Raw genomic sequence first — 13,441 nt, 5'->3', positions numbered from 1 at the left:
GGCCTGGCAACCAGATTGAGGTATGATTGAGCACGCCGTGCACCAGTCCCCGATTGTGAAGCAGGGGGAAGAGCGGTCGACCGAGAAAAAAATGCCACGGAGGAGGACGAGGAGCTACTTGAAGCGGTGGCTTTCGACAATACAACCCCTTGGCTGCCACGCTTCATCCCCCCCCCCCCCCACACACACACCGTGCCATCCTCCCCCTTGATCATATCCAATGTCCCCACCATCTCTTGACACTCACCTCTCGTCCTCAGCCCGCCGCCGACGCTGCCGTTTGTGTGTGTGTGTGTGTGTGTGTGTGTGTGTGTGTGTGTGTGTGTGTGTGTGTGTGTGTGTGTGTGTGTGTGTGTGTGTGTGTGTGTGTGTGTGTGTGTGTGTGTGTGTGTTGGAGCCTTTTATCGTGAAGTGTGTGTGTGTGTGTGTGTGTGCGCGCATGCGCAACGCTTGAATTGGCCAGAATTGGCCAAAGTGCAGGACACGAAGGGAGTGACAATACCTGTTGGATTCAAGAACTTTTCTGACATTCGGCTTGCAACTTTGCGTAAATGTGTGGAAAGAAGAGGTGATAAATATTGTTAAAACGATTACCTCTATCCTGATGCTTATCGACGCCTTGACAACGACCGCTTTGCCACACATACAGATATGAGCGGATAAGGGGATTGTGAGACGGTGATACCTCTGCACCTTGGCCACCGAAACAGTCATCTCTCTGACTTGCGTTTACTCTTCCACGTTGAAAGGTCATCACCCGGCTCCTTGTCTCTCAAAGGTCTGCTGCAATCTGATCTCTCGTCGTGTGTCTCTATGTTGCCTTGAGATTTTTTTTGCCTGTTGCATCGCACGTCGGTCCGGCTCGAGGACGGAGACCCTGGCTCAATTTGGTCGTCAATTTTGATCCAACCAGCAGCGTATAAAAGACGTGTGCGTGGCGTGCTTGGCCGTGGCACTTGTGTCGGTGTTTTCTGTCTTGCGGCCGTCGTCGTCGCCGCCGTCGCCGCAATTTAGTCACGCCTCTTGGCAGCATCTGGATCTTGTTCGGTGCCGTGCCGTGCTGCTGTGACCAAGGACCAGCATCATGGAATCCATCTACAACCTCGTGCCACGTGAAATGCGCGCCGAGCCCAAGGGCAAGCGGTATGTGCTACGTCTTCTTCCGTGTTGCTGTCTTCGCCGATAAACCCCTTGGTTCTCATCATTCAATCGCCTATTCCGTACTTGCTGCGCACAGATATGTGTCAAAGTACGCCACTCAAGCTCGCGAAGAGTACAAGGGTAACAAGCAGGGGGGCAAGACCATGGTGCGTGTTTCTCCTTTGCCTTTGCTTTCTCTCCCTTTCTCTCTCCCTCTTGCTCTTGTCTCTTGCTCTCGTCGTCTTCCGGCTGGATCAGAGCATTATTTTGGTCTTCTTCACCTCTACCTATCTCAACTCTCTTCCCCTCGACGCATGGCGTATCGCGTCTCAGGGTCCTGCCAAGGTTGAGCCCAACAGCACAACGCAGTTCTTGAAGCGCGGCATGGGTCAAACTGCTGCCGTAAACCACACCCAAAAACGTGAGGGCTTTGCTCAATTGCCCCCAGGCAAACATATTTTGACGCCTCAATCCTCGTTGTGTCCTCTTGGCGTGCCTCTTTTCAACGCTCGAGTCTCATACCTGCCGGGTGATTTGCGTTATTGCGACGTGTAGCCGACCGCACCAAACCCAACAAGGCGAAGAAACCGCCCGTACCAAAGCACAACGACGCTCCCGTGATGGGTTTGAAGAGCCAAAAGAACTTTATCAAGGGCAATGCCATCGCCGCCATGACTCTGCAACCTACGCAACGCGAGGAGCTGGGTAAGTTCAGAGCAACAACGGGCCCCTTTCATACCTCCGCCATGCCTGCTCCTTTCTTCTCCGTCGGCTTGTCGACACAATAACACTCGTTTGAGAAGCGAACCAGCAGGCCCAGAGCAGACCTCACGCGACGGCGACGTGCCATGTGCTCCGCATTGATAGTTTTGGACGCAACAGGCCGTGTCGACCCCGCCAAGGCTGGCCTCAAGCCCACTTACTCCAAGAAGAAAGATTATGGCAAGACGCCAGCGTACCTGACCAAGCGCAAGCAGGAGGAAGAACGGGCGACTGCCGAGTACGAGGACTACATGCGTACAATCGCTGCACAGAACGCACCCTATGAAGTGCCCGAGGATGAGCGCCAGGATCTGTTGCGTGGCCTCAAGGCCAACTGGGATCAGCTCCACAAGGAATACCTTGGTTTTAGCATGGTGGTGGATACGGCAACAAAGCAACTCCGCAAAAAAGACATGGAAAAGCGGTTGGCACAGCTGGAAAGTGACATTCAGCTCATCGAGAACCACCCCGTTATTCTCGTGCAATGAGTGTGGTCCTGACATCCCCCCCTTGTATTTTCTTTCAAAACTCCCTTGTGCTTCTTCTCTCCTTTTCTTTTGTTTGCTAGCGTTATCCCGGGGCCCTGTGATCTGACCGTGGAAGCGATGTGCCGTGTTGAGAGAGGAGCCGGGCTAGATGTCTCGTCTTGTTTTTGCATCTAGTGATGGGGGCGGCGGGTGTGCAGTGCAATGCGACCGTCCTCAGCAACTTGAAATTGTTCAATTTGAACGCGTCTTATTATTACCACGACCCTTTTTGCAACAGAATACACAGCGCGCACGGCAGCCGTGACAGCACGTTGATTGTATTCTGTACCCAAAAAAAGGCCGCTCACCATGAGCGAGCGCAGGAGCGCTTGGCACGGGGCACAAGAAGGTTCAAACCCTGGAGTCGACTCGATGCACAGCATGAGAGGCAGCCAAATTAAGACGGTTGATTGGTTGGTGGGTTTTAAGCACTTGCACGCAGCATGCGCGCGTCGGCCAATCTATTCTTGGGTGCCTCGAGCGAAACGCTGGCCCAAGCTAGACCACACACGGCAGCCAATAATAGAACGTGGGTGATAAATTCCCAGAAACCTAAGACATGTGCCACAAATAGTAACATCAAAAAGGAAGGAGCGAACCCATGCCGACCAAAATGAAGATGGCCAACACAAAGAGGGGGGAAGAGGGGGCAAAGACAGGGATTGATTGACAAAAGCAGATGAGGATTGGATCCTACCAAGTTGGGGCGAGTTTTGCAAAAATGCATTCAATCGGGCCAGTTGACTGTAGCTTCTCGTGACGGCGTGCAGGGGCTGCAGATCATAAGGTGGGCGCATCTGTTGGTCCGAGAAGTTGCGACCGGCGTCTTCGTCCATGGCATCGGCTACAACAAGGGCGGTTGCGTCATGTGTGGCTTCTGGTGGACTGCTCAGACCCTGGGACTGATCAAAGAAGATGTCGCGGAACGAGGCGGTCGAGGAGGCGTTGCTTTGCCAAGCCTCGAGGGTGAGTCCTCGAGGCCACGACCAGTTGGCAGCGGCGACAGAGGCTGACATTTTTGCAGTTTGGTTGCGCCATGTTTGCTCGACCTGCCGGCCCACCGAGCTCATGCTGGCGCGGACACGAGCGCGGAGCTGGGTGCTGCAGGCTCGGTAGGCGCGTGCCCATGACTGCGCGTCGTGCATTTGGATGTTGAGGTGGACCACGTGGGCCAGTTCGCTGACGAGCTCAGGGGTGAGGGCAACGGCGAGCTGGTGTTCAGGACCACTAGCCGTGACCTTGACAAAGGTGCGTCCGGAGCGAAAAATATACATTACGTGTTTGGCTCGCGAATTGGCAGGAAGATCCACGCCAAGACCCTGTGCATCGGACACGCCATACAGCACAGGATCCCACAGGAGAACATGTGGCTCCATACCTGATGATAGTGGGCAGTCAAGAGGGATGAGGAAGGTTGCCAGAGAGACGGAGATACGGAGAAACGGAGAGACGGAGAGAGAGGCGAAAGAGAACCCTGAAAACATGGCGATGAGAAGCAAAGACGCAAAGCTGGACCAACCGATGCCGGGTGTGGCGAGCGTGACGTCACTCATGAGGCGGTAGGGGACCGGCTCGTAGGCGTGGCGGCCCCAAAAGCGCCAATAGTAGTCATGGGCAGCTTGCTCATTTGCAAAGGTCTTGGTGACAAACTGCAGCTTGTGCAGCACGGGAAAGAGGCCACCGTGACCTGGAGAGGCCTCAAACTCGGAGAGCCCGCAATGCTCGCCTTGAAATCGTGGAAAGTAAATGTCGTCTCCAACACCATAATTGTGGCAGTCACTGCCAAGCTGTGATGTTGATGGACCGCGGAGGGTGAGAGCAAAGGCTGAAGTGAGGCTGTTGCTGGTGGCGCAGCTGGGGGACCAGGGGGAAAAAAAAAAAGCATCATCAGCCATGCACTCACTGTTTCGCGGTGATTCACCCTGCGAAGAGCCAGGGTTGCTGGGAGCTGGTCGGGGCTGGGGTGAAACTGGAGGTAGGCGACTTCACCAACGCGGCAGACCTCAAGATACATGAGGATGAGCAAGGGGGCCAGGGCCACAAGGGCCCACAGCACGGAGGACGTCCAGTTTGGCCATTGCTTGCGCTGACTGGCACTGGCGTGGGCGCTGGGATGGCGGTTGAGGGGGTGCGGTTTGTGTGAGATAGCAAAGGACGGAACCCGGGCCGGGGCACGAGGGCAGAAGTCAGGGCTGGAGGGCAGAAGTCAGGGCTGCTCGAATACCAGGCGGCCGGAGGGTGCTGTGCAAGCATCAAGAGACTCGTACCGTGTCCACTTTCGGCGCGTGGGGGACGCAGGTGAGCTCGACCGTCGTCGGAGCTGATGGCCAGCAACAGCCATACTTGCGACGGGTGCTGTCACGGGTGCTGTGACAGGGCTAGCTAGCTTGTCGCCTCAGCCAACAAGCTGCCTTCGCAGGCCGAGGGCGTCCGCAACCTCCTGCTACCATGCGAGAGCGAGGGTGGGAGGAGTGTGTGTGTGTGCAAGGCAGAGGCACAGGTAGCGACAGAGAACAAAGTAAAGAGGATGGTGTGTGCGTGAGAGAGACAGCGACAGAGACAGAGCTAGCGAGGGACCGAGGGAGACAGACCATCCGCCAGACGCACGCCTCACCCAGAGCTGGCACGAGCCCAAGAACCGCCCGTTCAACCGACCACGACACACACACACCACGTAAAAAGCAAAAAAAACTCAACACACACACACACACACACACACACAAGATGAGAACCCAAAGGCACACGAGGTCCTTTTTGTACTTGATCATCCTTTCTCTTTCTTCCTCTCTCTCTCTTTCTGGATGTTCAAATAGGGGTGTGCTGGTTCAAGGCATTCTTCCTTACGGATTTCTGCATGGACGTATAACGTCGTATAGACACACACAACATGAGCCTCAACAGCTTGTGTGTGTGACATTGTTCATTCGTCTGACAATAAAATAATCTGACAATTATCCAAAAATGATGACAAACCCGTTCACTGCATTCGTATACAGGATAGGCCCGCCGACCGGACTGAAGTGTGTGTGTGTGTGTGTTGTGTGTGTGTGTGTGTGTTGTGTGTGTGTGTGTGTGTGTGTGTGTGTGTGTGTGTGTGTCCGCCGATTGATATTTTTCTTTTTTTTTTTGGTCTCGATCGTGACGTTTCGTGCTTCTGGTCCTTTGACCCCCCTCTGGAGGTGTCTGTCCGCTGGTATGTGCGGTGAGATGACACTTGGCGAGCCGGGAATGTGGATGGGTGTTCACTCACACGCTTGCTCTGAAGCACCAAAACAACAATGGCCACCACTTCGTGCCATGTCTGGAATGGGCTGTCCGCCCACCGATTGCTGCCGGCTCAAAGCGCTCTGCAACGGCAAACCAAGTCGGCAAAGACAAAAGGGAAGTGATGCAGCCATGTTTCTGTGTGTAAACCCCAAGCTGCCGGCGTTGTCACAGCATTGTCCATGCCTGCCCCGACGAAGACTCGTGCCTCCTGTCATATTGATGAATGGCTTCCGGTAAGCCGGCAAATAATCTCTTTGCGCGTAGTACTCTGTCCACATCGTGTCCCACCTCGAGTTTTGGGGGGTGTGTCTTTTGCCTCTACGAAAAAATTCCCGTGCTCGTCATTTCTCACCTTCGGCTCGGCACCTTGCGTGCGATCTGGCAGAACCAGCCGCGCTCACACATAACTCGCCCCCCTTCACTTGGCATTCCCTGCTCGCTCACACCGCCAGCTACCCATCCTTTTCACCGAGTTTTTACCAAAGGCCTTGACGCATCCTTGTGTCAGTCGTAAAAATCCGGGCGGCTGCAAGGCCTGAGCTTGGCGCCACACGGCACTCTACACGCACGCCAGCAAAGCCGAGCAGAGTCCTGCTCGGCGCTCCCAACCTTTCCTCCTCGTGGCCCCGCTGGCCTAAGCCATGTTGCTACCTCTCTTTGCAGTCGTGTTGCTGGCCGTGGCGGGCAGTGCCCTGCTGGTCGGGGCGACCGTCCTCGCCACGAAGCTCATCCGCCGTGCCCGGCTGCGGCATTCGCGCGACAATGAGCGACCAGAAACCGTCACCGCGACAGAAACCAGCGTCATTGCCGTGCCAAACGAGATGATGGTTGCCTCCGCACTCTCCACTGATCACGGCTGCACCCGCGAGACGCTCGAAGCTCGCGATTCCTTTGCTCGTATTGAAATCCCCGACGCCTCGGAACTGCCCCTTGGTTCCCTCTCGGCCAAGGCCAAGGCTGGCCGCTTTTCCATCCAAGACGCCTTTCTGCAACAAGATGGCCAAAAGCACAACCCCTTGTATGACTCCATCAGTAGCCGATCTGGGGCAGCCACGGCTGCCGTCATGCGTGAGGTATGTGCATATGTGCATGCCCTCGTCATCAGCACTGAGCCCTTTGCCAGCGAAGCACAAGTGCATAAATAACAATACAAAGCACACTCACTCCTCCCTCGCCATTTTGGTCCATGATTCGTGCAGCTGATGGAAAGCGAGAACGGTCCGCAAGCGCGCTCCCCCGGTCGCTCCACCCTCGGTGGTACTGTTCACGCCCTCGTCCGCCGCAACTCGTGCGAATCGGACATCACCGTCAGTACCCCGGCTCGGTCTGCTTCCCTGAATCGATCTGACCACGCCCGGTTCAAAACTGTCCAACGCAGGCCTTAACACCCATGCCCCCCCCTCCCCCCACCCCCCTTTGCCCACGCTCCTCGATGATACCTAAATTTACGCAGGCCGGCGAGTCGCCTCACAACCAAGAGTCTCTCTCACCGTTACGACAGGCGCTGGCCAACAATTACGATCGCATGGTCATGACATCGGCAAGCTCACCCCAGTCCGCCTCTGGCTCCGGCCCAGGCTATTCCACGCTACTCGACGTCAATGCAAACGGCGACACCAAGCGCCACAGCTATGCCGAGGCCGATGAACTCGCAGGGACCGACACTGTGCCCCCCCTTCAGCGCGCCCACAGCTATGCTGAAGCCGATGAACTAGCTGCCGATAACGATGGGTACGAACGAGCCGATGACCTTGGTGCTGCTTCAGGGCCTGCCCCCTTGCTTCGCAGCCATAGCTACGCCGAGGCCGATGAGCTTGCAGCTCCTGACGACGATGGCTACGACAAAGCCCAGGACATCATGGGTGGCTCTGATCACCATAGCTACGCCGAGGCCGATGATCTGGCAGCGCCAGACGACGAAGACGGCTACGAGCAGGCCGACAGCTTGGCTGCGGCCAGTGGCTACGACAAGGCCCAGGATGTGGGCGCAGGCTCAGCCCTGCGGCACAGCTATGCGGAAGCTGATGAGCTTGCTTGGGACGATGGTTACGACAAGGCACAGGATCTTGTTAGCCACAGCTACACCCAACCCGACGAGCTTGCGGCTGACAGTGGCTACGACAAGGCTCATGATATTGCAGCTTCATCCAGCCCCAACCACGGCTACGCCACACCAGCCGACATTGCCCCCCCACCTCCGTCCTTCCAGCGTGCCGATTCGAACGTTGATGGAAACTACCACAACGTTCGCGACATGGCCGCCGGCAATGTCAGTGCTCTTGACTCGTCCACGGAAACGGCCGTGTCTGAGGGTTACACCTCCCTGTCCAACTCCCCAAGAACTCGACCCCTACTCCGCCGCAAGTCCACCAAGAACACCCTGAATAACATCTCATCCGATATCCGGTTGGCCGAGGTAGGCCCACTAGCAGCTGGCAGCCGGCTTTCATTGCCAAATACAAAGTTGCCTTGCTTTGAGTTTGCTTGTCCCTCACTCGTGTGCATTCACCCGCGCTCGCGCAACCGCGTGCATTCCAGTTGCAACCCCAGATTCCCAATGCGGAAATCACGTTTCGCGGCTTGCTCCACGAGGTAGGAATATACCACAAAGCCAAAGACTGTTTCATCAGCCTCCCAGCATCTGCCCGGTCAGCTGTGGCCGCGCTGGTTGAGGGGGTGGTGTTTAATCGAGACTTCACGCCATCATGTTCGGTGCCATTGTCTCTGGGTTCTGGACAGGGCGTTTTTGGGACAGTGGCCAAAGCCATGTTGGAGCAAGCCAACGGTCGGTCCGACTTGGTCACCATTCTGGTGCTGCCTGATGACGAAAACGCCCTCCGTCATCGAGCGGTGGACATGATTCGTGCTCTCAAAAAGCTCGACCACCCTAGCGTACGAGCTCTTGCCCCACATGCCTCCAGACCACCGCTTTGGCTATCACTGCAAAAGATCGCCTTTTTGCTCAAAGTAGCCAATCTGATATGCCCATCGCAGGTGGTCAAATTTCTGGGCATTCACCTCGTCCCACCGCGCGCCATGCTGGCGCTGGAGCACATGGTGGACGGTCATCTGGCATCATACTTGGCACGTCAGGGCAAGAATGTACCGTTGCATCGACGCATGGAATTTGCAATGGACGTGGCCACAGGCATGGATTATTTGGCATCTGTTGGCGTCGTCCATCGCGATTTGCGCGCGTACGTATTCCGCGGACGCCAGGCTGCTGCTGCCCGTCCAGCTGCTTCGACCCCACCATGCTCCCCCACAACGCCCTGTGCACACCGCGCTTCACTGCCATGGCGGATACTTGGCCTTTGATAAACATAGGGAAAACGTGTGGGTGTGCCGTGACTTTGCCAAGCTGTACGACTTTGGTTATTCCCGTCAAGCCAGCAATGATGTTGACCAGCTGACATGGGCCTGGATGGCGCCAGAGCTCAACGCCCGCGACGAGCCCAGTGACCGCGAACACACCATTCTCAGCGACGTGTTTAGGTCTGCGAGCCCCGCACGCGCCCATGACCGCTGCCTTCCCATCTCATTCTCTCATTCTCATCCGCGCGGCACTTTCCTTCAACCCTGCCCCATTCTCTAGCTTTGGCGTGTTTCTGATGGAGCTAGTCGCTACCAACGGCGGTCTCAGCTACCCGACGGAATGGTCTCAAGACCTGGTGAGGCTGGCACATAGAATGACTGCATTCATTGGTACTGCCTTGGTTCATGTCCTCGTCCCTCACTTTTGATACCCTGCTTGCCTGCGATCTAGATTAAGCGTCAAGTTGAAACCGGCTATCGCCTCAGTCGACCCGCTGATTGTCCAGAATCTGTGTTCACCATTGCCACTCGCTGCTGGCATTCGACACCAGCAGAGCGCCCTGATTTTGAATGGCTCGTCAAGCGCATCAAGGTGACGCAGGGTGTGCTCACGACGCAGGAGCGCCTGGACGCCCGCGCCAAGCAGATGTCGCCCGTACCCAAACTCATGGAAAGTGAAGATCAAGGCTCGGCTCACAGCATTCAAATACAGGCTGAAATGCGCCGTCCCGTACCACGTGTCAGCTCGGCATTCTCTGCCAGCTCAGAGGACTGGAATCGCATCGCCAACACGGGTCAGCTGCATCGCGCTGGTACCGACAGCAACTTATCCCATCGCTCCTCCTACGATCAGCTACAAATGGATCCCCTGGCTGTAACGTTTGTGCGTGCCAACGATGGCATGCCGACACTCGCGGGCGCAGGCGAGGCAGCCAGTGACTATTACACGCGCATGGATGATGCCAATCGTCCAGACCTGCCGGTGGGCTATACACCCATGGTGTACAGCCGTTCGGGCTCCAAAGTCATGCCTCCCGTCCTGCGGCAATCCTCTGTGGAGCGAGCAATCCGCTCAGGCATGCGACGCTACGAGGAGCTTGATCAGGCAGTCGAGTTCCCCTCCTTACAGCGTCAACAACTACCCAAGCCACGCATGTCCATGCGCATGAACTCCCACACCTCTGGCCTAGTGATTCAGCAGGAGGGGGTTCCGGACGACCCGTACGAAGAGGCTTGGGAGGCGACACCTGCAGCCGCCAACGCTCCTCAACAGCATGTCAACCAAATGGGCCACCCCGATGCTCGGGGGGGCTCTCAAAAGGGTAAACCCAACAAACCCCGCCACACAAGTGTGGTATCCGAGTACGACGATTTGGTAGATGTGCATGGGGTGGGTCCCCAAGGCACGTCCCCCGTTATAGCTGGTCCTGCTGCTCCATCACTCAATCTACCGGGTAAAGGGAGTCAATCGGCTGTGGTGGATGAAAACCCGTACGAGCCCATTCCTGGCGAGACGGCGCCGGTCTGCATCGAGGCGGAGGCGGCCGCTGACGGCGACAGTGGTGCATACATGACACCACGAGCACTGCTTGAGCCCGAGTGGCTGCATGGATGCATGGATCGCACCGAGGCTGCCGAACTCGTGCAGCTCAAGGCCTTAGGTGGTGGCCTTCCTGGAGCCTACTTTGTGCGCCGGAAAACTGAAGCCAATAGTTTTGCCATTACGGTCATGAGTGACTGGGCACAAGTGGATCACTATCTGCTGGTAAGTCGCATGCCTCTGGGTCTGTTGTGTATTTGCCGCACATTCCAAAGCGTGGAATATCGCACCGCAAACGTCGCTGGCATCCGCCTCTCTGACACCTTGTCGATGGTCACGTAGAATTATGATGATGCCCTGGGTTGGTACATGAACGGCTCGACACAGCAAAAGTGCGGTGGTGCCGATGAAAACCTGACAGTGGTTGTGGCAAAACTCAGTTCCGACGAGGACCAATGGCGGCTGCCTCTGACTGTGCCTGTTAGCTGTTTGCGTCGAAACGATGCCTCAGGCACGCCCAATTTACCTGAGCCTGTGGTCCAGCGACGTCCCGTCGCTGCCACGCTTCTCTAGGCACATGTAGAGTTGTGTGCCGCTTATGTTTCTTGACCCGGCATTAATTCTCCCATCAGTCGTTCAAGAACCAGTCGTGCTGTTCACACTTCTGTTTCAGCCCATGTTCCGCTTGTTCCTGACATGGCTTGTTGGTCTTCTTTCTTTGGTAATATTGGATGTTTGACATATTAATAATTAACACAGGATCTCGGATGTGATGCCTCGTTCTCCGTTTCTCGCGAACCGGCTTGATGCCCTTCGCCGTCTATTGCACGCACCGCCATTGAACGGGCCTCGCATGTCAATTCAGTTGTAAAAAAGACAGGTTGTGCTATGGGTTGGCGGTTGTCACGCAACAAGCCTCGCGGAATTGCTTAAGAGCGTGGCTCGGCGTTCTCGAGGCCAAGTGCGCGCAAGATAAACGCAAAATCAAGCGCCACATCCTTCAGCACGTCAAAACGGCCGCTCTCACTGAAATGCCCAGCATTCATGTTGACGTGACACAAAACCGTTTGTGCGCCCTCATCACGTAGGCGCTGGGCGTATTTCAAGGGCTCCCAGTAGCCTACGCGCGGGTCATGCAAGCCAGCTACCACGTAGGGCAAGTACGTGAGGCGGCAAGTCAATATCCATGAATGCTCGACCAGCGACACTCAGGGGTCACGCAGTTCCAACCTTTGATAAGCACAGGAGGGTAAGGGCCCTTGCGAAAGTCAACTTGATCCACAGGGCTGTACGACTTCATGTAGTCATAGTACTCCTTCTCATGGGGATTGCCCCACTCCTCCCACTACAGCCCAAACAATGAAGGCAGAGGGTGTGAATGAAAACGCAGGCTGTGGCTGAAGCGGCATGGGTGAGGTGCAAAAGCCAAGGCCTATGGTCTTCACCTCAACGACAGTCAACGGAATGGTATCGTCCAGCATTGTGGTCAGGACATCCACAAAGGGGACGCCGGCCACAGCGCCTGCATAGTCGAGTCAAGTTCAAGCAAGACATCATGAGCTCAAGTCTTCAAGAGAGCCAGGGCGTCGCCAATGGCCTGGCGGCACACAAATCTGCTAACCGGCGTAAAAGGGCTTGCCATCGGGTCGTTGCGGCGCCGTGTTGAGGGTGGCTCCGATCAAGAGTCCACCCGCACTGCGGCCCTCAATCGTTAGCCTGAGGGCACGAGAGGGTGCGAGCGTCAGCTCTCATGATGCTGATAATAAAGCGAGATAGGAACCACCTTGACCCTGACTTGAGCAATGAAATGCCACCAGCGTTTACACTCAACGAACCGATCGGGGTCGGCAATCTTCTCGTCCACCAAGAATTGAGCACAGGCGTTAAAGTCGATCCATGTATTGGCCTTTTTCAAGTACTTGCCATCCTCGTACCTGAAGGCGTTGTTGCAATCGAGCCGCAGCGTGAGCTTTCGAGAGTTATCCGATGGAACTGGAATGCCAACGCAATGCTTGCTTGATATGAAAAAAGCGGGAAACTCGGCGGTCTTTCAACCGCGCACACGCGCACTCTCGCACGCACCACATTCGGCCCATGTCGCCACCGCCACGAACGTGGGCCAGGGCAAAGACGACGCCACGGTCAAGGAGGCTGAGCAGGTTCTTGGAGAACCACGGGTCGTTGGAAATTTCATATGATCCATAGCCGTCCAAATGAACAGGGTTGGGTCCGGCCGGAAGATCCTTGCGGCGCACCAAAGAGATTGGCACCATAACGCCGTCATGTGACTTGGCCCACAAGCGACGGCTCTCGTACTTGCTGGCGTCATAACCATGAACCGGCTACATGGGCAAAGGGTGGATAGACCAGCAGAGATTTAGGCATGCATCAGGGCAGAGTGAAAGGGGGGAAAAAAGGAACAAAAAGGCATTCAGGTGCAGAGAATCAGTACTGGCGTACATCCATTTTCTTGAGGACACTGCCAGCCTTGAGGTCGTGCAGGTTGACGTCAAAGGTAGAGACTGGGCAAGTCATGGAGGTGTAGCCATAGCGAATAATGGGAGAATCAAACTCGGAGCGCTTGAGCCACAACGAGTAAACTTCCTCTTGCATCGGGACTAGATGGGGGATATCAATACAGGAAAGGATCATGATGAGCCAGGCCAGCAGCTTCGCGTGCGTTTGACAGCCATGCGGAATGCACAGGGGTGCACAACCATCTACAGAACGCACCAGCACTGGCAGGTGCAGAAAAGCTATTGCTGTCACGAGTGGCAAAGGGTCGCGCATAGATGGTCGAAGCACAGTCGGCACGCAGGCAGTAGACCAAGAAATCGCGGCACAAGTGGACGTCTTCGAGTCGCCCATGAATGTCATGGGAAGAATCTAG

At 55.9% G+C, this 13,441-nt stretch overlaps 4 protein-coding genes across 4 annotated transcripts in view; 2 read left to right on the top strand and 2 right to left on the bottom strand.

Moving 5' to 3' along the window:
* The first annotated feature begins 906 nt into the window (after positions 1 to 906).
* Positions 907 to 2,642, top strand: MONBRDRAFT_37690 (uncharacterized protein). Its single transcript, XM_001747180.1, has 5 exons — positions 907 to 1,143; positions 1,238 to 1,307; positions 1,474 to 1,561; positions 1,696 to 1,845; positions 2,008 to 2,642. The coding sequence occupies exons 1-5, from the start codon at positions 1,085 to 1,087 to the stop codon at positions 2,388 to 2,390; spliced, it is 750 nt and encodes a 249-aa protein (XP_001747232.1). The 5' UTR covers positions 907 to 1,084; the 3' UTR covers positions 2,391 to 2,642.
* A 211-nt stretch (positions 2,643 to 2,853) lies between these two features.
* MONBRDRAFT_33062 (uncharacterized protein) lies at positions 2,854 to 5,096 on the bottom strand (the record flags this gene model as incomplete). Its single annotated transcript, XM_001747051.1, has 6 exons — positions 5,044 to 5,096; positions 4,697 to 4,869; positions 4,333 to 4,537; positions 3,949 to 4,216; positions 3,127 to 3,807; positions 2,854 to 2,981 (listed from the first exon to the last, which is right to left on the bottom strand). Exons 2-6 carry the CDS (start codon positions 4,768 to 4,770, stop codon positions 2,854 to 2,856), a joined length of 1,356 nt encoding a protein of 451 aa, XP_001747103.1. The 5' UTR covers positions 4,771 to 4,869; positions 5,044 to 5,096.
* A 1,241-nt stretch (positions 5,097 to 6,337) lies between these two features.
* On the top strand, positions 6,338 to 11,124 carry MONBRDRAFT_9484 (uncharacterized protein; the record flags this gene model as incomplete). The annotated part of the gene is made up of 8 exons (XM_001747179.1): positions 6,338 to 6,769; positions 6,896 to 7,003; positions 7,150 to 8,112; positions 8,235 to 8,893; positions 9,024 to 9,191; positions 9,292 to 9,367; positions 9,463 to 10,776; positions 10,894 to 11,124. The coding sequence occupies 8 exons, from the start codon at positions 6,338 to 6,340 to the stop codon at positions 11,122 to 11,124; spliced, it is 3,951 nt and encodes a 1,316-aa protein (XP_001747231.1).
* Positions 11,125 to 11,344: 220 nt separating this feature from the next.
* Positions 11,345 to 13,441, bottom strand: part of MONBRDRAFT_37688 (uncharacterized protein) — a gene marked incomplete at its 5' end in the record, with an annotated part of 6,475 nt that continues 4,378 nt past the window's right edge. The window contains 7 exons of the mRNA XM_001747050.1: positions 11,345 to 11,695; positions 11,782 to 11,896; positions 11,997 to 12,073; positions 12,173 to 12,267; positions 12,387 to 12,566; positions 12,634 to 12,893; positions 13,012 to 13,169. Of these exons, the coding sequence (XP_001747102.1) occupies positions 11,481 to 11,695; positions 11,782 to 11,896; positions 11,997 to 12,073; positions 12,173 to 12,267; positions 12,387 to 12,566; positions 12,634 to 12,893; positions 13,012 to 13,169 (1,100 nt within the window). The 3' untranslated portion in view covers positions 11,345 to 11,480. The remainder of the gene's footprint in view (positions 11,696 to 11,781; positions 11,897 to 11,996; positions 12,074 to 12,172; positions 12,268 to 12,386; positions 12,567 to 12,633; positions 12,894 to 13,011; positions 13,170 to 13,441) is intronic.

The sequence above is a fragment of the Monosiga brevicollis genome, genomic scaffold, assembly GCF_000002865.3.
Source record: "Monosiga brevicollis MX1 MONBRscaffold_15 genomic scaffold, whole genome shotgun sequence".
NCBI classification, from domain to species: Eukaryota; class Choanoflagellata; order Craspedida; family Salpingoecidae; genus Monosiga; species Monosiga brevicollis.
This window is presented reverse-complemented; position numbering and strand designations above follow the sequence as displayed.

Bases quoted from the DNA above. Each gene is read 5' to 3' on its own strand.
- MONBRDRAFT_37690 (XM_001747180.1), top strand. From the start codon at position 1,085: ATGGAATCCATCTACAACCTCGTGCCACGTGAAATGCGCGCCGAGCCC. The intron at 1,144-1,237 runs GTATGTGCTACG...TGCTGCGCACAG, and splicing joins GCCGAGCCCAAGGGCAAGCG to ATATGTGTCAAAGTACGCCA. The intron at 1,308-1,473 runs GTGCGTGTTTCT...ATCGCGTCTCAG, and splicing joins AGCAGGGGGGCAAGACCATG to GGTCCTGCCAAGGTTGAGCC.